General features: G+C 43.3%; 2 protein-coding genes across 2 annotated transcripts in view; one reads left to right on the top strand and one right to left on the bottom strand.

Moving 5' to 3' along the window:
* LOC8053105 (sodium-coupled monocarboxylate transporter 1) overlaps positions 1-23,979 on the top strand; it is a 217,486-nt gene that overhangs the window by 107,556 nt on the left and 85,951 nt on the right. The gene's annotated exons all lie outside the window — the stretch shown is intronic.
* Positions 72-4,187, bottom strand: LOC120843804 (uncharacterized protein K02A2.6-like). Its single transcript, XM_040215239.2, has 2 exons — positions 2,716-4,187; positions 72-489 (listed from the first exon to the last, which is right to left on the bottom strand). Exons 1-2 carry the CDS (start codon positions 4,153-4,155, stop codon positions 148-150), a joined length of 1,782 nt encoding a protein of 593 aa, XP_040071173.1. The 5' UTR covers positions 4,156-4,187; the 3' UTR covers positions 72-147.

The raw sequence follows: 23,979 nt of genomic DNA, 5'->3' as shown, positions 1-23,979 counted from the left end.
CCAACGGGCAAAGAGGGCTTCTTTATTGACCGTGCTATACTTATAGGCGCTTGTCACGTGACATCCGTGACCGGGGTGCGCACAGCCGATGCGCCGTGGTGCGCCGTGACTTGCAGCGCCACGCTGCTACATTCCTTCCCCCTCACATCAGCTTCGGAAGTCCTCCGGTTTGTACCTGTCCGGTGGACGCCGCACTCGCGTACTTCTTCTGGAAGTCGGTGCCTCAGTACAAGGCTCCGGTGTCGTCACTGGCGCACTTGTGGAACTCGGTGGTGGAAGCGGCTGCTGACGCGTCCGTGTAGCTTGTTGACTGCCGGCTTGAGAGTCCGCTGGCATAGCAGCAGAAGCAACTTGTGGCACCATCGGCTGGGTTTCTCGAGGCACCGGAACATCTGGGAGCGTAGGCTCCTCCGGCGTAGGCGGTGCAGCAAGGGACGTCGGGCTTGCAAGGCGGTCTCGGATGTGGTCGGCGTGTGTGAACCGCACAACTTGCGCCACTTTCACTAAATATGTCACAGGACTGACGACTTGAGTCACCACACCTTCTTCCCATGACACTAGCTCGCCTCGCACCGTTTTGACCAACACAGTATCACCCACAACAAAAGACCGGTTAGCACCTCGCGACGCATCACTCTGTTCCTTCAGGTGCTGCTGTTTGTTTTGCATGGCTTTTACAAAATCGGGTTTAAGCAAAGAAAGTTTCACTCGTGGCTGTCGCTTCAAAAACAGCTCGGCTGGAGTGCGACCAGTGGTACTGTTTGGGGTGTTTCGATAGCTCAGTAAAAAGCTATCCAAACGCTCGAGCAAAGAGTGTTTCTTGCCACTCTGTTTCTCGTCTAACAATTGCTTCAGCAGAGTTTTTTTTGTGGTCTGCACGAGACGCTCTGCTGCGCCGTTGGAGGCAGCATGATAGGGTGGCGTCTTAACGTGCTTGATGCCATTCACCCTCATAAACTCGGAGAACTCATCTGAAACAAACTGAGGTCCGTTATCACTCACCAGCACCTCTGGTAGCCCATAAGCCGCAAATACACTTCGCAATTTGTCGAGTGTTTTACCAGTAGTGGTGGAAGACATGGACCACACTTCGATCCATTTCGAGAAAGCATCCACCAGTACTAGGAAGACATGGCCTTCTTTAGCAGCAAAATCCACGTGTACTCGTTGCCACGGCTTAGTTGGATAGCTCCATGGCTGTAACGGTACAGGTGGAGCAGCGTTCTGAACAGACTGACATACGCGACACTGTCGTACGTAGCTCTCGATTTCTAGGTCTAGCCCTGGCCACCATACAAAACTTCTGGCAAGCATTTTCATGCGGCTAGCACCTGGATGGTCCTCATGCAACAGTGCCAAAACCTGTGACTGCAGCTTTTCAGGTACAATCACCCTTGAGCCCCAGGTGACGCAGCCTTGCTCAAATGACAACTCGTCACGTCGTACATGGTACGGTTTTAGCTCTTCGCTACTTTGGGCAGGCCATCCATTCAGAACGTAGTTAGCTACGCGAGACAAGGTCAAGTCACGTTTTGTAGCTCTAGCTACATCTTCCGCGGTCAAGGGAGTACTGTCAAACAACAAAAGACACTCAGCAGGGTCGTCAGCTGTTGTCATCGGTCGTGGGAGTCTAGACAGAGCATCAGCCACCTCGACATCTTTTCCTTTACGGTACTTGAGTTTGTACCTATAGGCTGCAAGAATCATTGCCCATCTTTGCATTCGAGCTGCCGCTAGCGTAGGTACAGGCTTATCGTGCCCCAGTATCCCAAGCAGTGGCTGATGGTCTGTATAGAGAGTGAACTCCCTACCATACAGGTAGCGATGAAACTTTTTCAGACCAAACATCAGAGCTAGCGCTTCTCGCTCGCACTGCGCATAGTTCTTTTCCGCTGACGTGAGCGTTCGCGACGCGAACGCCACTGGGCGCTCTTCCCCTTCTGGTGTTACATGAAAAATGACAGCACCAATCCCGTACGATGAAGCATCACACAGCAATGCAATTGGCTTGTCTACGTCGTAGAACGTAAGAACCTGGCTGTTTACGAGCAACTGCTTCGTAGCAGCAAAGGCCTCGCTGCACTTCCGAGTCCACGACCACTTTTCACCTTTTTTCAACAACCGATAAAGCGGTTCAGCTACGCACGAAACATTCTTGAGAAACTTAGCGTAAAAGTTTAGCATCCCCAAATACGCCTTCAGTTCCGTTACGCAGGTGGGCTCGGGCGCTTCTGTGATAGCCTTTGTCATTGCTTCTGTCGGGTAAATGCCATCGGCACTCACCGTGTGACCCAGGTAGGTCACCGAGCTTTGGAAAAAACGGCACTTGTCCGTTTTCAAAGTGACATTGTAGTCACGAAGTCGACGCAAGACGCATTCCAGCGTCTTTTGACAGTCCTGGGTGTCCTTTCCAGACACGATGACGTCATCAATGTAGCATCCCACATGAGGTATGCCTTTAAGCACCTCGTCCATGAAGGACTGAAAAATGGCTGGCGCACTGGCCACACCAAACGGTAGGCGTTGGAACTGAAACAACCCCATGTGCGTGTTTATAGTCAAAAGTGGTTTGGACTCGGCAGCCAGCGGTACCTGCTGATACGCAGCAGAAAGATCCAGCACGCAAAACACTTTGCCACCTGCGATGGCAGTGTACAGATCTTCAGGTCGCGGCAGTGGGTAATGGTCGGTTTTTAGTACAGGGTTGATCGTTACCTTGTAATCCCCGCACAACCTGAGTGATCCATCTTTCTTGTGAATTACAACTACCGGAGTCGCCCACTCACTGTGACTTACGCGGCGTAAAACCCCGCTCTTCTCTAGCCTGTCCAGCTCTTCTCCAACCTTATCGCGTAACGCGTAAGGCACCGGTCTCGCCTTGCAAAAAACCGGCGTACAATCTTGTTTTAGAACTATCTTCGCTTGATAGTTGTTCGTGACACTAGACTGATTAGAAAATACTGTCGGGAACTTGTTACGCAGCGCTTCTATTCGGTGTGAATCAGTTACATGCTCCAGTGACATGACGCTTTTCCAATCAAGTCTGAGCCTCTCAAGCCAGTTCCGCCCCATGAGCAACGGCAATTTCTTGCCTTGGTTATCGACGACGATAACGGGCAGTTTCAAAGTCTGGTTTTCGTATGTGACGGAAACGTCACATTGCCCTTTTACCGGGATTCGTTCACCCGTGTACGTTTTTAGGTTTACCCGAGATGGCTCACACTTGACATGAGGGAACACGGTTTTCGCAACACTTTCAGGAACAATTGTTACAGCCGCTCCTGTATCAATTTGCATGAAAACGTCCGCCCCTTCAACATTGACTTTCACTTCATAACCCGAACGCACCGTGTTAAGGCAGTGATAGACGTCCAGTTCTGAATCGTCCTCCGAGCAGTCCACTGCATTCGCGTTCTTGGGTCCCTTTTTCTCGTTCGAGCACACTTTTTGCAAATGGCCTAACTTGCCACACTTGTGACACGTAGCATTCTTGTACCAACATTTGCTTGCCGCATGCGCCCTTCCACATCTTTCGCAAGACTTCTTGCTTTGCTTGTGTTTTCGAACGTCACGCTTATTGACGTTATCTTTCTGGTTCGCTCTTATCTCGTTCAACGACGCGTCTTTGCTTCCGGCGTGTAGTAACGCTGTCTGTCGTGCCGCCTGCTCTTGATCCAATGCGATCTTGCATGCCCTTTCGAAGGTTAAGCTTTCTTCGGCGAATAGCGCACGTTGCGTTTCTTGGCGCCGTATTCCCGCCACAAGCCTGTCCCTCAGAGCATCTTGCAGAAACTGGCCAAAGTCACACTTCCTTGCCAAATGCTTTAGCGCTACAATGAAATCTTCAACGCTCTCCTGTTCCTCTTGTACACGTCTGTTGAATTTGCACCTTTCCGCTATGACCGAGCTCTTCGGGCTATAGTGGTTTTTCAGCAAAACTTTCACTTCTTCGAACGACTTATCTCCCGGTACTGCCGGTACGACCAAGCTTTTCAGAACTTCGTAAGCTCGAGGTCCTATAACGGTCAAGAACACCGCTAGCTTCTTTTCTGGTTTGATGTCGTTTGCGCTAACGAAGTGCTCGAAACGCTCTAAATACGAGTCAAAATTCTGTTGTTTTTCGTCGTATTCGTCAAGCTTTCCAAGAGGTGCCATATTTCGGCAAACCGACGGTGTACTTATCGGTTGCTGGCTTCCGTCCGTCGTGTCCGCTCCGTCCGTCGCCCGCTTGAGATGCGATGACTGCGCTGCTTTGGCTGTCGCTGTCCGTTCAGTTGGCCCCGCTCGTATGGTGCTCGTCTGCTGCCGTCTGCGACGCTTCCGCTGGGCAGCGCGGGTGCGTTGTCATTCTCGTCGCCAATGTGATAACTTGAGCAGACGACATTCCAACGGGCAAAGAGGGCTTCTTTATTGACCGTGCTATACTTATAGGCGCTTGTCACGTGACATCCGTGACCGGGGTGCGCACAGCCGATGCGCCGTGGTGCGCCGTGACTTGCAGCGCCACGCTGCTACATCCCGCAGAATACTTGGAGCGCCAATCATTGCGATCTGCGAAAAGACCGCGGCGAAAGACGAGACCGAGAATATGTTCAGCTTAAAAATGAAGTCTGAGTTGTAACACTGAGAATGACGTTTCATCCGTCATGCTCGGTGTGGCGCCATCTATCATATTTGGCGGCAATTAAAGTCGTCAACCACAACGTGACCCCCGAGAAGGCGGCCGCACCAGTCCGCTCGAAGACTATTGACCTTAATGACGTTCTCGGCCCTTAAACCCTACTCCGCTTCAAAGCCACTCCCGGCATTTCCGCCCCTCTTTGTCCCAATGCACTCTCAGCCGTAATGTGACTATCGGCTTTAGCGGGATGCTCCCGTTCAGCGCGGCGGCAAACATCTTCACTTCGAAATGAGGCAAAACGTTCGACGAGAGTTTTAAGAGCCCTGTTGCTCAAGGTCACAAAAGTGTGCCTGGTGGCGATAATAAACGCTTTCGTGACACTTTTGTGTTTTGTGTCTTACCCTAGGAAAGTAAGACAGAAAGTAACACTGGGAAAGTAACGGATGATTTTTGCCTTGTGTAATTGTAAGTGTGATTCCTTACTTTTTTAGTAACGTGTATAAGTCTGATAATAATAATAATAATAATATTAAGAATAATATTAATAATAATAATAACAATAACCTTGTTTACTCACACAACGCTTTCGGTATATCAAATGACGGCTCCATCTAAGCCGACAATGGCTTGTAGGACTGGACCGAGCAAGTTCGCACAGGCGAACAGAAAAGAACACATAAATAAACACGGAAACAAAGCTTCGGCTAAGCAGCCTCCCAAGTCAAAAAAGAAAAAAAGAAACGCATATGCGAGAAAAAAAAGAAAAGAAATTTTATAGAAGCAAACAAGCGGACATAAGCTTCGGCGAACCAGCCTCCCAATTAAAATCAAAACGACAACAGCACAATATCTATGTTGATAAGAAGCGCGACTGGGACGAGGACAAAAAGACGAAGAGTACACAAGACAAGCGCTGTAAGTTGGTAAGAGTTTAACATGAACTCTTACCAACTTGCCCAGTAATCTGTCTTTAAGAGTAATTATCTTTCACGAGCAATAATGACAAAACCCCTACTTCAACTGTACTTTGCCAGAAACGCTGAAGATGTCTTCATCAAGCTTTCTTTATCTAGTGACACATCTTTGCACTTCATACAGAGGAGACGCACTGAGGAAGCGCGATGGTTTATGAAGCGTTTTAAAGTTTGCAATGCAAAAGCACAACAGTTTCAGTGCACAAACTACGTAATCTTGGCATGACTACCTAACAAATTTTCTGCACTGGATGGGAAACTAGAGTTGTACGCGATGCTTCGCAAAGTTCCTCTCAAAATGCTATCAATCGTAGAGTACCAATATGTTGTGCAATGGGCGTAGAGCGTCACCCCATACCACAATACACTGTACGCAAGAGCGTGAACAATCGTTTTTCTAACCCTAAAAAGATACTCATATTATACCTGCAAGTCTGCTTAACACACTACACACATGAGCCATCCGCTTGTTCCACGGCATATCACATTCAAAATTAAGACCCGTACATCTTCTATAGTTCACCCAGTGAAATGGCTTACAGCAAGGTCAACAAGCAGAACTGTGTATAAAAAAGGGGGTATCAGAAAAGCCAAGCTTCAAGGGATTGCAGAAACGAATGAGTTTAGTTTTAAAGGGGTTAACTCTGATAAGGTTGGTCGCATACCAATTCAGAACTTTAAGCACATTTGACTGTACCAGCGTGAACAGCCTCATTAAAATTGACATGCCGTGAAACAATAAAGGTATCGTCGGCATACTGAAAAACATTACATCCAGAAATAATAGATTCTAGCTCCTCTACATAAATATTTAAATGTAATGGGGATAGCACTGACCCCTGTTGGACGCCGGTTTCGAGAAACTGCGTTGAACTATTAACTTTATCCAACCACCTGAGCCCTAACATCTAACAGATTTGTTAGGACAAAGTGAAAATGTTCATGGAAACCGAACCTGCAAACCTTCACCAAGAAAATCTCGTGATTCACCGTACCGAAGTCCTCGCTGACATCTAGAAAACCGGCACCAGAAAACATGTTGACCTCAAAAGCACAGTAAATTTTGTCAGCTACATCCTCTAAAATCAGCTGCATACCACTTCCAGAAATAAACCCGTACTGCCTAGAAGAAAGTAGTGAACACTGATCTATAAAATTGGTCATTATGTGAAAAATGTGTTTCTCAAAAGCATGCTCTAGAACGGGCAGGATCGACATCGGGTGATAGTTTTATACCTTCCTAGATCGCCGCCCTTGAAGATCGGCTGTAATATAGCAGTCTTAAGCTGGTTAGGGATCACACCGACTCGATAAAACCGTTAAATACATATATATATATATATATATATATATAGCGAGTATTTGAGGTTTCTCTGAAGACATCCCAGAGTTATACCATCCAGGCTTGGAGAGCTAGTAGGCTTAATGCTGAAGAGTGTGGATGGTAAATCGTCCAAGTTTATAGGATAAAACAGAGCGGAGGTTGCGTCATCTCTATTACTGCTTCCGAAACACGAACTCTTTGTGGAGCACTAGTGGATCCAACAAAGTGGAAATTGAATCGTTCAACAATTTCTGTCAATTTGTGACTATACTTTGTCTCATCCTACGATGGACTAAAAGCCAAAGCCACGGGCCGCCAGGTCCAATCACGTTCCGCGCTATACTATGACACGCTTAAAGGGATACTTCAACCAAATTCGAAAAAATCCCGTCGTGTTCAAAAATAGGTTGAATATGATCCACAATATCTGTAAAAGACAATCGCACGTTTGTATTTTGAGCCTGGTGGCTGTAGTTTTCGTTATAAACGGCTCACTCTGGCAAGCGCTCGGAGAAGGCCCAGTGGAGACCACGTGACATCCAACGCACTCGTGACGTAGGTCGTCTCAGGACGAGCAAAGCTATGGCGAGGCTGACGTCGAGAGGATAGCCTAGTCGTTCCAGCCACCGAAGCGGCTGCTTTTGTGCGAATTTTGAGTGACGGGTTAATCTTCTATAATCTTCTAGGGGGACAACAGCGACTTCTGTGACACACAAAAGGCATTCTCGGGAAGAGGGGAGTTTCTCCTTCCCCGCTTCTTTCATCGTGGCCGGAAACGAGACAACCTCCGTCACTAGCTGTCAAGGTTCCTAGACGAGCATTCCAAATGAGGCGTCAGCGACATCCACCAGGTGCTCTTTGCTAATCGTTTAATTAGTTTTGAAATTCCTTTTTGAGACTTTTTTTAACAAGATATTGGTATGTTCGACGTGATACTGCTCCTTTGAACACACATAGACAAAAAAAAAAAAGAGCGCCGAAATTTCGTTGTAGTATCCCTTTAACATGGATTAGGGGTGGATGAATAATGCTGGAATCCAAAAGCGCTCCATCATTTCTATAGCTTCGACGCTGCAAAGAGCCTATGTCGTGGCTCTCTTTGCGATGTAATATTGTTGAGTCACTCAGTGCTCTTCGATTCGAACCACTGTCCACCCGTCCCCTTATTAGTGATCCGAGACGCGGGCACCGATACGTGCATCGAAGCAAAATACCGCACAATTTCTGAGTGGGTCGTGATTGGATCTGGCGGTCCGTAGCTTTTGCGTTTAGTCCATCGTAGGGTAAGACGAAGTATAAAATTGCGTTTCACAACGTCACCCACATAAGGCTTTTGTTGATAACCACGGAAAGTGTTGGCGCGTTGCCATTGCTCTGAAGAGCTAAATCGCGCCTTCTTAATCTTTTTCTTAAAGTGCTTTTTTTTTTCATTTCGGCGATCGAAGTATAGCATTAGCCCTATTCCTGGTGATTCTAAATTCGGAACGAAGTTGATCAATTTCTGGTTCTCGCCGACTTCGTGCCCAAGCGAGGTATTTTGCTTTTATGGCGGTGTACCTTCGTGTTTAGCCATGCATAACCCTACCTTCGTTGTTTTTTTTATGATAACTTAGTTTACATTTGTCGGTGAAATAATTAATGATCTGTGTGAACTTTGTATACACGTTAGATTGGGATGTAGACTCACGAAACGAGATCTATTCAAATGTAGAAATGAGGCGATCTAATTTTACATTAGCGATCATTTCTATTAGCAATAATACTATGTTATTATGTTCCTCAAATTTTTAATTCCTTACCTTCTAGTTTCCCTGACTTTGCTTCCAGAAAAGCGCAGGAAAGCGCTTCGCCATCTGTCCTCCACGGATGAGTCCCTCTAAGCTCTTATAGATTATCTTATGTTTATTTGCAGATGTATTTTTTATTGATTATTTTATTTTCAAATTGACGGCACAATTATACTACACGCGGCGTCTCTAAACCGATGTTTCTTTTTTGTTTTGTTTTTTGCCATGTAGTTTAAAGGTGATAGTGTAAAACACTACTTTGTATTTTATTTTTTGAAGTCTGTGATTTTGGAAATTTTTGTTTTTTGTTATACACAAAAGTCTCAGACGTCACCTTGAACTGCCTTACAGCTTGTGGCTTACTGAAATGGCGTCAAGTGGTGATAACTGAAATGCCCTAATTTGTATTCTCTATTTAGTTCTAGGTTTTCGGGTTTTTGTATTGGGAGCCCAAGACTTCAGCTGGAACTACTGCAAAGGCTGGTGAACTCGACAAGTTTCTTTAGACCGCAGGCGCCCGTTTGTGGGTTGAGCGACGTCGGCGTCGGCGTAACCGCGCGTTGCATTATGAGACGTGGGACGTCATGAGGGCTACTCTCGCGAGTTTTACTCAGGGTTACCCCGTAAGGGTTACTTCCGTGACGGTTACCGTCGTGAGAGCTACCCTCGTGAGGGTAACACCCGTGCCGCATTAGGATCAGCGGATTCGATGCATGACTCGGGCCGATATGTTTTCTCTACAGTCTCAAGCTCTATATTTTTGGCGCCATGCATCGAAAGTAAAATATTAGCCTTTATGAGATCCTTACGGAATAATACTCCGGCAGGAGACGATGATATCAAAGCTGAACCGATCAAAGCTTTCGCAGATTTATTGTGTTTCCCTTTACGTCATATCTACAATAATGCTTTTGCTACAGGAACCTTTCGAGGTGGAATGAAGATCGCCAGAGTAGCTATTCTGAACAAAAGAGGCATTCTTGATTACATTAACAATTTCAGTCGCATATCGTTCCTTCCATTGTTTTCAAAGGTACTTGAACATGTGATAAAATCTCGGATAAGTAAATGTCTCGATAAACAACGTGTATTTGTAAAAGAACAATACAGATTTCAGAGGGACAAATCTACGGAAATGGCGCTAGTAAATATTAAAGAGCAGTTATTAAATAATTTTGAAATAAAATAGCCACTGTTGGATTATTTCTTGACTTTAAAAAGGCATTCGATTCAATAAAACACGATCTCCTGTTTCACAAACTCTCTTGTTATGGAATCCAAGGTGTGGCGCTGGAACTCATCCGTAGCTATCTATCGAATAGGATGAAGTATACTTGTCTAAATGGCTACCGATCCATGCCTGAACTAATCAAGTAAGGGGTTCAGCAGGGATCTATTCTGGGACCATTGTTCTTTATTATCTATATAAATGATATTGTAAACATTCCGCAAACTCCGGATATAATTTTATATGCGGACGATACCGGCTTGTTTTTTTACTGGTAATCATTTGCGTGACCTTGAAACTGCTGATAACATGTGGCAAAAAGAGATATTTTCCTGGCTAGGATCAAGTCAGCTACATTTAAACGTGAGCAAAACCGAATATCCAATTTTCAAGCCACGAAATAAACTTGATGACATTAATTTTATTTTAAAGTTCCAAAACAGTGTGATTGAATGAGTCTCCGCATATAAATTTTAGGTGTTCTTTTTGAAAAAAAAAAATAAAACTTATCATGGACTTCCACATAAGTAAGATTCATAAGAACATCTCTCGATTCATCGGCAACTTATATCAGAGTTAGATCTTTTATTCCAAGTTGGTTAAAACTGCAATTGTATTACAATTTAGTGCATTTTATTCTTCATTACAGATTCTTCATTACTGTTTATTAGTCTAAAGTTCGACAATTAAGACAAACCTCGAAAGGCTTTTATACTGCAAAAAAGGCTATACGCTGCGCAGAAAATCTAAATTTCATGGACCGTAGTGCCCCGTGTTTTCTAAGGCACAATTAGCTGAATGGTAACCAAATGTTTCGTCTAAAACTTTTAATTTACATACGAAACGACATAATTAACGATGAAACGACTTTTTCTGAGACATTGCTTTGGAATAGTTCTCAATATAACTTAACGCATCAATCCTATAAGATACCTCGGTTAAGAACAACCTATGGAAACCAGAAATTAGCATACTTGATACCTCAATTCCTAAACAGACATCCAGATGTTTTGGGAATAATGCTAAACATTGCTTCACATTGCAGCAATACGATGTAAAAACTGCCGAGACACTTTTTTTAGAGCGCGGCTCTCAGGCGCCCGTTTCCGGCTTGAGCGGCATCGCCGTCGCCGTCGCCGTAACCGCGCGGTGCATTATGGGTAAATTTTTCCGAAGGGACCCTAGATCCTCCCGAAGGAACCCGAGGTCGTCCCGAAGGAACCCGAGGTCCTTCGGGAGGACCTCGGGAGGACCTCGGGTCTTTTCGATAGGACCTCGGGAGGACCTCGGGTTCCTTCGGGAGGACCTCGGGAGGACCTCAGGTTCCTTCGAGAGGACCTCGGGTTCCTTCGGGAGTGGCATGCAACAGGTTGGATGTAATCTGCTGCATGCAGCTGGCATGCAACATGGGTTGCATGCAACCTGTTGCGTGCAACTGGCATACAACGAGTTGTATGCAACCTGTTGCATGCAATCCAGGTTGCATGCAACCTGGTGACGTCATCGCATCCGCATCGTCGTCGCCATCATTACTGATGACGTCATCAGTGACATCACTGATGACGTCATCGGCATCCGCATCGTCATCGTCATCATCACTGATGACGTCATCAGTGACGTCACTGATGACGTCATCGGATCATCACCGCCAAGGTCACGTGACCCCCCGAGGTCACATGACCCCCCCCTTCAGTACCCTTCCCTCCTCCTCCTCAAGAGCTGCGCTCTAATTCGGCGTTACAGGGAGTTGTAAACGGCTTTCATTTTTTTTTATGAACTATCTCCCTCATGCAAATGAAGAGCTTTTCTGGGGGTAAATTTCGGTGGGAAAAGAAAAGCTTTATCAATACTTTTAGGTGAAAAATGGATAGATTTATGAAGAAAGAAAAAAAAGAAGGAAACATAAGATTCTCCAGTCATTCGCATTAATTTTGTGAGTGATTCAAAACTGAATGTCTTATGACTATGATCGTTCTTGAACTTCCAAGACTTTAACTCGCTTCTTGGGAATATTGGTATGTCTGCAATTAATGCATTTACCCTGGTTCACATTAATATTCGTAGTGCGGGAAAATACGGGGACCAGTTTCGCATGACTGCAAATATTTTGAGATCTCAAGTGGACGTTTGGGTCTTAACGAAGAGAAATTTACCAAGATATTAAATTAATAAATGTTCACTGCCTGACTGTAGAAACTTCTTTTTCGTCCGTCTTTGCAAAACGGGCGGTGCCATTGTAATATTCGTCAAAGATTCGTGGAAGGTTTCATAATTGAATGTTACATTTAATCATGCGGGATGTTTAGCCCTGAATATAACTCAACATATTCCTTAACGATGGTTGCCTGCTACCGCACCTCATCTGAAGAAACATTGCGAGCATGTCTGGCTGACTTGCAAGTCATGGAACATATGGGTCTGCTTGTAGAATATGATATTGACACTATAAAAGCAACAAAGGCTGTCATGTGTGACTAAAATTCTTGCCGAGTTTGGCCTTGTTAGTTATATCCGAGCCCCTACTAGGGAGGAACATTTTAATGGTAACTTTGCACTTCTTGTATAGGTCGCATCAACATTCGTGCCCACGGCGTTTAATTTAAATCCGCGGTTGTCTCACAGAAACTCGCGGACTGCTGTTTCACGGCTTGTCAACTGTTCTCAAGGTACCCCGTTAAAACCGACTGTTTTGAAACAAGACACATAAAAAGTTTCCATCGCTAAGTGTTTGATCAATTAATCGCCTCATACGACTGGGACACTTTCTTGCGGTTTTTTGTCAGCATGAAATTTATTCTGAATTTATTTAGCTGTAAGGAACTTTTACTGACTGCAGTACAAAAGTAATTACTGTTAAATTGCTTTGAACTCCCGTGAACGCTTTGAACTCGCGTGGCTGAATGATGACATGATAGCCCCAGAAATAACTGTCGTCGACGCGCAGCCGGCAGTCACTGAAGAGACTAAATTTAAAAGTGAGCACAATGATCAAATTGGCTAAGCGTAACTATAATAAAACAAAGTTGGTTGAATCACGTTATGACACCCGGGTAACTTGGCCTCTTGTGAGCGAACTCCGCGATGGTCCCAGTGTTACACCCGTGCCACACGGGCAACTCGAATGCCATTTACAACGAATGACATTTGAGCGGACGGCCAATCAGCGCGCGACTCTCCGGGCGTGGCGCATTCCACGCGCGACAGATTGCGAGCTGATTCGCCCATCACACAAATGCCATTCGTTGTAAATGGCATTCGAGTTGCCCGTGCGGCACGAGTATTAAACGCTCGGTTGACGAAGCCGTAGTAAACTATTTCCTCTGTAGTTTGTTCTCTGCAGTTAACGTTTACAACGCCCATTTCGGGAAGACCTCAAGCATATTGCGCGATAATGACGTTCACTCCTCGCTTTCAAACACTGCAAATGTTGCGTCCGCTTTCCTTCCTGAAATAAGAGCAAGCGCTACAAACAATACTGCTTACTTTTAGGCGTCGTGTTTCTCCTGGGAGTGATGGTGTCCGAATGTTTGATCTCTGCAGAAATTACAACTCGGTAAAACAAAAATACTACTCCATATGTTGACAGGTTTTATAGCTTCAAGTATATTTCCAAATAACCGTAAAACAGCAGTTGTAAAGCCTTTATTTAAAAGTGGAGATCACGGTGAGGTCGAAACCCATCGCCCTTTCTCAATCTTGCCTTCGATAGCGAAGATTTTGGAGAAACACATTTTTATTACAATAGCCGATTTCATAAAGATATTCAATCTTTTTTTTTTTTTTTTTTTTTACTCAACAACATGGTTTTTGGTATTGCAAACGGCACATAGCCTCCTCTTAACAATTTTTCCGATCTGCTGAGCACTGCCTTTGAAAATAATCTTGTTACGTGCGCACTTGAATGTTTCCGAAGCTTTTGACTCTTTGCCGCGGATGAAGTATCTTGAGTAAACTCTTCAGCTTAGGGTCTAGGAGTTCCTTTTATACTTCCTGTTAAAAAATGAAAGACGCTTACAACTTCCTCTAACACCGATTTAGAGCGCAGCTCTTGAGGAGGGGGAGGGAAGGTACTAAGGGAAAAGTATACCTCTCCTCCACCCCTCCTATTTCTTTCACGCGCGAAACGCGCGTCACCACGCGACATTTCTGCGCTGTGCCGAAACGTTATGGTGACGTTCCGTCACTGTCAGGGGTTTCCCCAGGAATCGAAATTAGGAGGGTGTCTAAATTTTTAGGGGGAAGGTTGGGGGGGGGGGGGGGGGGGGGGGGGGCACTGAGAATAGAGGAGTCGTTGCGAATTAAGGGGGGTGCTTTAGGGGTTAAAAGCGCTGAAACCGACGGACGAGTAGGAGAGACACACGCCACAGAGCCCTTTGCAACTGGTTTACAGCTGGAGCGCTCTGTGGTGTGTGTTTCTCCTGCTCGTCCGTCGTTTTTAGCGCTTTTAGCCCCTAACATGTTCAACCAAATAGCCCGAATTCAAACCCTTCGGTAAGGGGGGGTGCCTTTAGAAAAACAAGAAAAGGGGGGGGGGGGGGGGGTTGTAGGGGAATCACTGGTCGCGGTGACGTTTCGGCACCGCGCCGAAGCGTCGCGTGACGTTTCGGTGCGGTGCAATATGGGGCCGACGCCGACGCCGCTCAAGCCGGAAACGAGCGCCTAAGAGCTGCGCTTTATAACCTTCTGTCAAACCGAATGCAGCTAGTTTTGATACCTGGACAGCGCAGTGCTAAAATATTTTTGAAATCTGATGTACCTCAGGGATGAAATATCGTAAGCCCGTTAAATACGCAAATGATACCTTTCGTGATACCGTTCTATTATCAAGCTATTTACATTATAGCAAGGTGCTAAAATTACTGCAGTTTGATTAAACTAAAATCATAGATATAGATAGATAGAAAACCAATTATTAATTTGTTTTCTGGAAATTTAATTTGTGTCAACAACAAGAAACAAAAAAGCAAATGATGTGCTTTTCTAGTCGGCTAAAAAGAGTAACTTTAAACAAGTCGATACTCCCGCACGCATAAAACCGTGTTTCTTGTGAATGTGTCCCACTAGACAATGTGAACCCTACAAAATACTTGGTTATATATTTTGACTGTGATTTATCGTGGATTTCTCATCTTTTATACGTCTTGAAGAAGCTGCGAACTCAATCCTGCACCCTCTACAATATAAGAACATTCTCCCGATGTCCACCCGAAGAATCCCTGTATACGCACTCGTTTGTAGTGTGCTTTGTTTTGGAGTACCCTTGTTCGGAGAGTGCAGAAATCTATTAGAAATTAAAGTGAATTCTCTCCTAAAGGGGTATTCACACAGACAGGGTATGCCTCTTTGCTCCCCAGGGTGCGCATCACGTGTTTACAACGTCACGCTTTTGCGTAGAGTAGCGCTGACGTAGACATACAAGGGGGTTGAAGGAGCTTCTGTTCAGGCTTCACAAATGCTCCCCTCCTCGGCGTGGGATCTCTTTTCAATTGGCGGTATTTCATTCGCGTGTCTGGCAACTTTACTGATTCTGCTCAGCGACATGCCGGCGGTGGCACTGGGATCGTTTAGCTTGTTTTAGCTTGCGCTGTTGCGCATGTCGTCCGAGGCGCCCTAGTATTATTCGATATTCATCAATGCCGTCCTCAAGCCGGTCCTCATACAAATGGATTTGAATTACACGCCCTCTGCGTTGCATCTGCTCATCCAAGAAGCATATTTCTTTTAGCAGGAAACAGTTCGTCATCTTTCGCCTCTAATAAGCGCTGCAGCCATAATCGCGTATCACCGTGTCATGCACGACTTCCTTTTTCTACTTCCGCCAGCGTACACCGAGCCTTGTTCACGAGAGTGCGACTGCTAAATGCGTCTGCGTGATAACTCTGACTTACATCACTCTCGGCTCCCCGCCGGTCACAACAAACCAGTTGGGAACTTTCAAGGTTCCCAACGTGGCTTGCCGTGACCTTCGGAGATATGCGATATGTGACGCCGCGGATCAACACACATTTTGGAAAATGCGTTCGGAGTTATGTTCCACACACCTTCAACAACTTCCCACCTTTGCTGAGGCATATAGCTTCTCGTAGAAAGATAAAAAGAACACTGAAGATTATTTGCTCGGCGTCCTCATTAATCCTCACTTCCTGAAAACACTTCCTGACCGTCTTAGGTAACCTCCAAACAGCGGCTGCCCAGCGACCAAGAGCCCTACAGTTATAGATAAAGGCAGGGCCCCTGACGGCGGCCCCGTTCGCTCCCAGGGATTAGTGAGGTAGGGGCGAGAGGGGCCGCTGGCGGAGGTTGTGCTAAGTGGAGACGGAAAGACTTTCTTTAATGATTTTGGACACGTGGTTCACAACTCCTATTTAACGATATTTTTTCTTGTCATCTCTTTGACTTTCTCTAGCTTCATTGTTTTGTGTTTACTTTTTTACATTGGGTGTGCTTTGGTTTTGTAGAAATTTTGTTGGGATCAGCAGTACAAGTCTTTATGACTTTGACGATCCCGAAATGACACCATGAGGACCTTTAAGCGCCTTTAATAAATTAATATTATTATTGTTATTATTATTAGTAGTAGTATTCACGACATGTTAACTTTTTTGAGGCGGCAAACCTTTTACGGGTTAATGGTATTAATGTAACGTATTGGTACTTTTCGAATCGTATAAAAGTGAGCCCGTCGAAGACTAAGCTTATGGGCTTCAGAAATTCATTAAAACGGACTTCTGAAGTGCCCCTTTTTGGACTCGACTAAACATATGGGCCTTATTTTTTAATACGACATGTCTTGGAATCAACATATGGCTCATTTACGTAGCCTTTTTGCGGAAAGTGGCCTGTATGATGTATAGCATAAAAGTGTTTGTGCCCTTCGGTGTTAAAAAAATGATCCTCCATTCTCTTGTCTACATCGTTCTGCGTTATGGTGTAACGAGTCGTGGCCATTGTACCGCTTCTTGGTAGAATAAAGTAAATAATATTTTAAAAGGAATCATGCGTAGCGTCGGATATGATTTTGCGTTTTTGTCTAGTGAACATTTTTTTTAGAGATTTGTTTATGCCATTTTTGCATAATTTATTTACTGAAACTGTAGTGCTTCGTCACTTTTGGACTGACAAGTTTAAAAATGCCCATAAACATACCCACCTGCTCCGTGTAACTCATTGGTTTGGTTTTGTGAAATATGTCACCAGAAGAGGAAAACGAATACGCCACTTTTTTGTCCCAAATGTCTTTAATTGTTTAGTGTCACAGGCAAAGCTAAATTAAAAAAAAAAGAAAGATACGTGTGTATGTATTCTGAGAATTCAGATGTTTTACCTTAATCCTTCTATTGTCCTTGTTTTTTATTTTTTTATTTTGTGTGTTTCTAGTTACCCGAGCAAGCTCTTTTTTTCTATTTTTTATTTGCTTTCTGCATTGTTCTTGTGTAAAATGTATGTAGTTAGGTTTTTCGCGCGCCCGACTCGCCGGGTTTAGTCGTACAAGACTGTATTGGCTTAGACGAACCCGTTGCTTGTTTTGCAAGTTGTTCTGATAATAAAAATATTATTGTTATACTTCATATGATTATTATTAATATTATTAAGCTTTTTCACGTCATTTTAGAATTTATAACGAATTATATACGTAACAGTTTCCTGTGCAAATATATGGGGACTTTAACATCCTAGCCATTGGCTGGTTGGCAGGTTATAACTCGGTGGCGAGCTATGCCAGCAGCTTGAAAGTATCAAGTCTTTTGATGTTTATCCTAATAGATTTGGACAACGCAACACCATCCAGAATTCAGCGGGAAATACACTCGACCTTGCATTAGTGTCTTCACTAATGTTTCATTTAGTTTTCCGCTGCATCAACGGGGTTTTTTCAGACATTAATACTTAATGCACGGTAGTGGCGACTACCTTAATACGTACAAATACCTTCAGTGCTATGAAAAGCTGATCTTGAATGACGAGTGCGTCGATTGAGCTTCTGAAGCTCCTACGAAAGTAGTCTCGAAAGCAGTTGATAGCTAAGTGCCTAAGCGTTTTTCTCGACTTAACGAATTCCCTTCGTGGTTTTCGTAGGAGCTGATCTGCTGCTTGCGACATAAGCTTCACTATCGCCGACTGTATTTTTTTTTTTCATAATCTGGCTTGGACAAGTTGCACGCCAAATTTAGTCAGTGCCGTGTCGTGCCTTGGCGAAGTGGCTCTTTAGTCGAGACGAAGGTCTTCATTTGGCTAGTCTTGAGTGGGATATCATAACTGGCCCAGAACGTTTTCGAAATGTCCACCGTCATAAATTAAGCGAGCTAGTAGTGTGGTCCTGATACAAAATGACTCTTGTTATACAAGTGATCCAAGGGAGATTGCCAAGATGTCTTCTAAACTTTTTAAATCGTGTTTTTCCTCTGTAGCAGTTCATGACGAGAGCTGAACGTGCCTAGTCACGTCCGATTTTTTACCTTTTATTTTTAACGACGAAGTCGCTGGTGCCGGTAGAAGTTTTATATTAAAAGGGTGTGCTGAACGTCTGTCGCCTGTTTCTTAACATGTTTCTAATTTATCATACGTACGCAAATATTTCCGTCTGTCTGGAAACGTTCTGTAGTTGTTCCGACTCATAAATCAGGCGACACTAGCATTGTAAACAATTATCGCCCCGTTTCATTACTCTGCTGTTTTCCCAAACTGTTTGAAATGATGATGTACAAAGTCTGTATCTGTAATTCAGCCAACAGATAACTCCCCAGCAAATTGGTGGAAAACAATCTGTGATCTTTTTTAGATTATACAGTTCCGTTCGTTCATGACCGTGAGCAAGTTGATGTAATATACTTTGACATGTCGTAAGCATTCGATAAGGTTAATCACATTGTTATCCTGTCCAAGCTTCACGTTATGTATTGTGTCCAACTTAATGTTATTCGTTTGGAAATTACGTTCGTGTATCAGGATTCATGTCCAAGCCTTTTTCATTGCCTTCTGGAGTGCCCCAGAGAAGCAGGTGGGGTACACTTTTATTTTTGACCTTTGTGAACGACATTTCTCTTTATGAGCAAAATTCCATAGTACTATTATTTGACGACTACATCAAGTCGTTTAGCTGTGTTCGTTCTCGTTTGAATTGCGAGACTCTAGAGAACTACACATTGGCAGTCGCAACATGGTGTTTGATTAATTGCCTAATTCTGAATGAACTGAAAACAAAATCAGTGTCTCTTACGAGAAAGCGCGACCCACTTCTGTTCGCCTACGCAATAGGAAGCAGTACCATTGCTTGCATGCCCGCCATTCGTGACCTTGGCGTTTCTGTTGTATCATTTTTCAATCTTAATCATGTTTCAACTATATGCAGTGTCTCTGTTAGGAACGTGTTGGCGACATCACGCTTCACAAGATAATTTTTTTTCTCTGCTTTCCTCGCGCGCTTATTTTGCAGCCTAGTGCGCACAAAACTGGAGTTCGCTTTTATTGTGTGCAAATGTATCAAACCCACTGCATCGTGTTCTATAGAGCGTATTCAAAGACATTTTGTTGGTTTCATCTACAACAGGTATTTTGGACACAAGTGTTATTAGAGATATGAAGGGTCACTTAAAAAAATCTAGGGTTGTGCACTTTAGTGAGTAGAATTGCTGACGTCATTCAATAATTTTACATAAGGTTGTGATCAGAGCTGTTGATTCACCATTTTTGTTAATCACTGATTGTTTTCATGATATTTTACGGTTCAGTCCTTCTCAGAGTCTTTTTTAACATAAGGATGTATATAACACATCACCACTTACAATAATTCAACTGGAATACTACAATAATTGATAAATTTGTTGTAGACATTTTTAGCAACCTGAATACTTTTCGACGCATTCTAGTCACTGCTTTCTATTTAAAGCTATTCTTCGCGAAAAAAAAAAACTACAAATATATCATCCCTTACTTAAATCCGAAATAGCTTATTGTCATCTCATTTGGGGAGCGATCACAGAGGCAAATCTCAACAAAGTATTGCTACAAAAAAAAAAGGTTCGCGCTTTGTTAGAAACATTAATTTCTTTGACCACACAGAAGCTCTATTTTCATGATACAAAATTATACATATACATCGATTTTAGGAGTACCTTTTGACTCGGCCATTTCTTTTCCCCCCCTAAATGTATTAGTTTTCTAAAGCAAACGTCAGGATTGGTCAGAAACATGCCGGCCATCAGCATCCGCTACTCCAAGGAATGGAAAGTGTTTCCGTTTCGTACAAACTATACAGTCACCAGTCTTTAAAACATAATCTTCCCTCATTGTTTAACAACTATCATGTAGACGACCTGGACGTTTATAGTACAAACCCGAATTCATTGTACTTACTTAGTGTATAAAACTTTTGTGTAAACCTCTGAAACCTACCTTTTTTATGTATGTAGTTTACGTGTTACATGCTGCTATAATCTCTGCAGCCATTTTTGTATCCCCGTAGCTGTCTGCCAAAGTGCACGGGGCCCGGACCTTGTCAAGTCAACATGCGTTGACTTCTTGTCCCGGCTTCGGCCTCTGTAACCTGTATAAATGCAAAAAAAAAAGAAAAGATTATTATAATTATGAGCCTGTTCTTGCTGTCTGCACTTTTTAGTGCTTTTTACAAACTGTGTTTGACTATCTAAGCCACGTGCTTTGATAATTTAAACGTAACTCAGTGTGACCGCAAGGTAAATATTATCCCGCGCCGGATATAACGCTCACAATTGCAGGCGGCCTAAAGCGAATTATCTCTAACGATTTATCTCCGCGCAGGAGTTAGGATTTTACCGAATGAGCTTATGTTGCACTCTATCAGCATTTCTCGGTAGTTGACTGGGCCCCAACGTTACAGTGCCATGACATCAATAAATAAGTCAAGATATTCCCTAAAATCATTCAAGATGACATGCAAAAGTATATCCCCTTAAAGGCAAGCTGCAGGGTTAAATTTCCCTACTGGTTTTTAGCTGAGTTGAGTGTGCTCTTTGGGAGAAAATCCTTTTTGCACATAAAGTTAAAAACAAGTGGGCACTTTAAGTGGAAAAGTGAGTTTAAACACTGCAGGAAGGAATTGAAAAATAAAATAATAAATTGGAATCGCCAGGCACAGCGGGAAACGGTGGAGTAGGAGTTCTATCATAATCCCAAAGATTTCAGGCAGTATATGTCGGCTCTCGTACAGCAAAGGCAAACATACCGAATACAATCTTTCTAGATGGTGTCGCTGCAGAAAACACTGCGGAAAGTTTTGCCAATCACATCAGGTCAATTTACGCAGATCAGATAGGTGCCTCTTCTCATGACTCTCACTCTGCTGGGCTTGACAACATCCTCCACTCGATCTTAATTAGCGAGGAGGTGTCGACACCGTTGAAGAGTGTATTACAAAGATGAAACCGAAGTTGTCGTCTGGTCATGGCGGAGTACCTTCAGCTCTAATTAAACCTTGTCCCGCACTGTGTAAGATATCTAACAACTCATTCAATTCTCGTATATTTCCAGAGATGTGGAAGGTCGCAGTGATTGTTCCTGTCCATAATCAGGAAAAATCGGAGATGCATCCATTTATAGACCGATCTCGCTTCTGAAGTCCTTCTCTTTGCTTTTTGAAAGGATTGTTCAATATTGTTTATTGTTTCCGTTTGGAACTATCTTAATTCCCAGCCAACGTGGACTTGTTCCCGGCAGGTCGACGACAACTAATTTGCTTACTTTTACTTCGACAGCTCCACGCGTCGTGTCTTAAATTGGGTCAACTCGATGTAGTTGATTTCGATTTCAGCAAAGTGTGTGATCAGAAAACCCTCCTCTCCAAACTTTTTTACTATGGTGGTGGAAGAGAAAACTTGAACGGTTCAAAAGCTATCAGTTGCAAAGGAAGCGCTTTGTTAGAGTTAATCATATGACTCGCACATGCCTCTAGGCTCTGTTTTAGGCCCCTTCTTTTTTGACATTTGTGAATTATGTCCTTCTTGCTATCCCACATTCTTTATTCCTCAAGTATGCCGATGGTAATAAAATCTACCGAGAAATTTGAACTATTGACGACAGCGTATCAATGCAGACCGACCCAAACACAGCCAACATTTGGTATAAAGAGAATAAATTCCGTCTTAACTGTTTGCAAACAAAAATAACAACGTTTTTCTCTAGATCGCAAAAAAAAATCAGTTTGCCTTATTCTATTGGCGGCGATTCATTGTCTCGTGTGACGGAGACAAGAGATATCAGTGTAATTCTCGATTCAAGCCTGCGTTTTGACGTTCATGTGAGAAGAAGTCAGTGCATCGTTACGAACTTTGGAGTAGTGTGTCGCTTGCCAAGGGAATTCACCAATCGTTGTACTTTTATTACGCTTTACTGTTCACTGAGCCGTTCTTAGCTAGAATACGCGTTGGTGGTATGGAATGGTGCCGGTAAAAGCAATTTGCTAAGTATTAAAAGTGTAAAAAAAAATCATTTCAATCTTTATGCACCACTTCTTGACGAGTGACGAACAGTACTTGCATTACGAGGCTCTGTTGAAGTGTGTCAGATATTAAGTCTACATCGTCACCGAGAGCAGGCGGATTTGTTATTTTTGTTTAAGACCCTGCACGGATTCAGTGATCTTCGAGGTCTTTCATCTGAACTGTGGGCTAGGGTTCCTGGAGAATAGCTACAAGGCTCAACTCACTTTTTTATGTACTTAGATCGTTATGTAAAATAAGCCCAATACTTAGGTTATTGAAATGCTACAAAGGGTACGCAAAAAAAAACATTTTTTAATTGAGCTCTTATCATTTTCGTAACTCGCTAGAAAAAACCTGAAAGGTTATTTTCTTCTCAAGAGCATAATGCTTCCGCTGCTTGTTTCTGTGGCTCCAACTGCCAACGTGCTATTATCATATTTCAACTGCTAAGAAATGCAACGCTCTTATTTTTTTTTCTACCTAGTTTTTGTGCAATGAAATATATTGCTTATTTACTCCAATTTAGTTGGGATGTTTTCATGTTTTGCTCGTTTAAAGTCTTGTATGTGGAAAACTTTTATGCTCCTTTATTCCGAGTGTATGGAGGTTTCGTTGTGCCAGAATCAAAACAGCATGTTTGTTTCTGGGCATCCAATAAAGATTAAGTAATTGATTGATTGACTTATTATTATTAATATCGTTATTATTAATCCTTGTGTCTGCTGTATGGCTCCAAATATTGCTTTTGTTGAAGTTTGTCGTTGATGGTGTTTCCGCCCTCATCACTTACGAGTAATTCTATGAAAGTGAACATGAAATCAATATGAAAGTGTCGCTGTCTTTTCAGGCACATACCTCTCCACTGATTTTATTGCCGATGTGCAACTTTACGTCATTGTAAAAGTGTTTATTTTTTACCTAGTTTTTTATTTAAACGTAAACATTTTTGACAGAGGTTATTGGGTTATGCTTTTACCACGTCATCTGTGTTAGGTAAAGAAAGTGTTTGTGTGTGCCAGTACTAAGACCGAAAGTCGTTCCTAGGCACCAAATAAAGCCAATTTGTGACTCTTGAGGAAATTTCGGTGGCCCCGTTGGTTCCCGTTTCTTTGTTATTATATTTCTTTCTTTTTTTTAAATCGCGCGTAATTTTTAATTAGAAAAACGTTAAGTTTTGAAACTTAGGCATCTGGACTGAGCCGCTATCGCTACATTTGGGGGGAGACTGAGCGTTTGGCAATGTGTAGTTTATTTTTTCAATAATAGTAAATAAAAACATTTTTTAAACATCTGATATGCATTTTTTAACATTACGCTGGTCTGTAAGCCGACAGCTCACAAAACTCCATTTCACCCTTTGCTAGTTCTGGAAAATAAATTTTCCATTCCTCTCCCAATGCATTTATTTTATTTTATTCCCTTAACAAACAAGGTTATTCTCTGCAACTGCAAAAACGCTTAGTAGAGGCTCAGTCTTCAGCCGTTGTAGGTCATTACTGCACAATGATACCTCGTTCTTGTTGTTGTTCTTTTTTTTACAGACATTTATATGGCAATAGGTAATATTCCGTGCACATTCTGGCTGTGGAA

Source organism: Ixodes scapularis, unplaced genomic scaffold (assembly GCF_016920785.2).
Source record: "Ixodes scapularis isolate PalLabHiFi unplaced genomic scaffold, ASM1692078v2 PGA_scaffold0__279_contigs__length_252992795, whole genome shotgun sequence".
NCBI lineage: Eukaryota > Metazoa > Arthropoda > Arachnida > Ixodida > Ixodidae > Ixodes > Ixodes scapularis.
The sequence above is the reverse complement of the archived record's forward strand: the minus strand, read 5'-3'. Positions and strand labels throughout refer to the sequence as shown.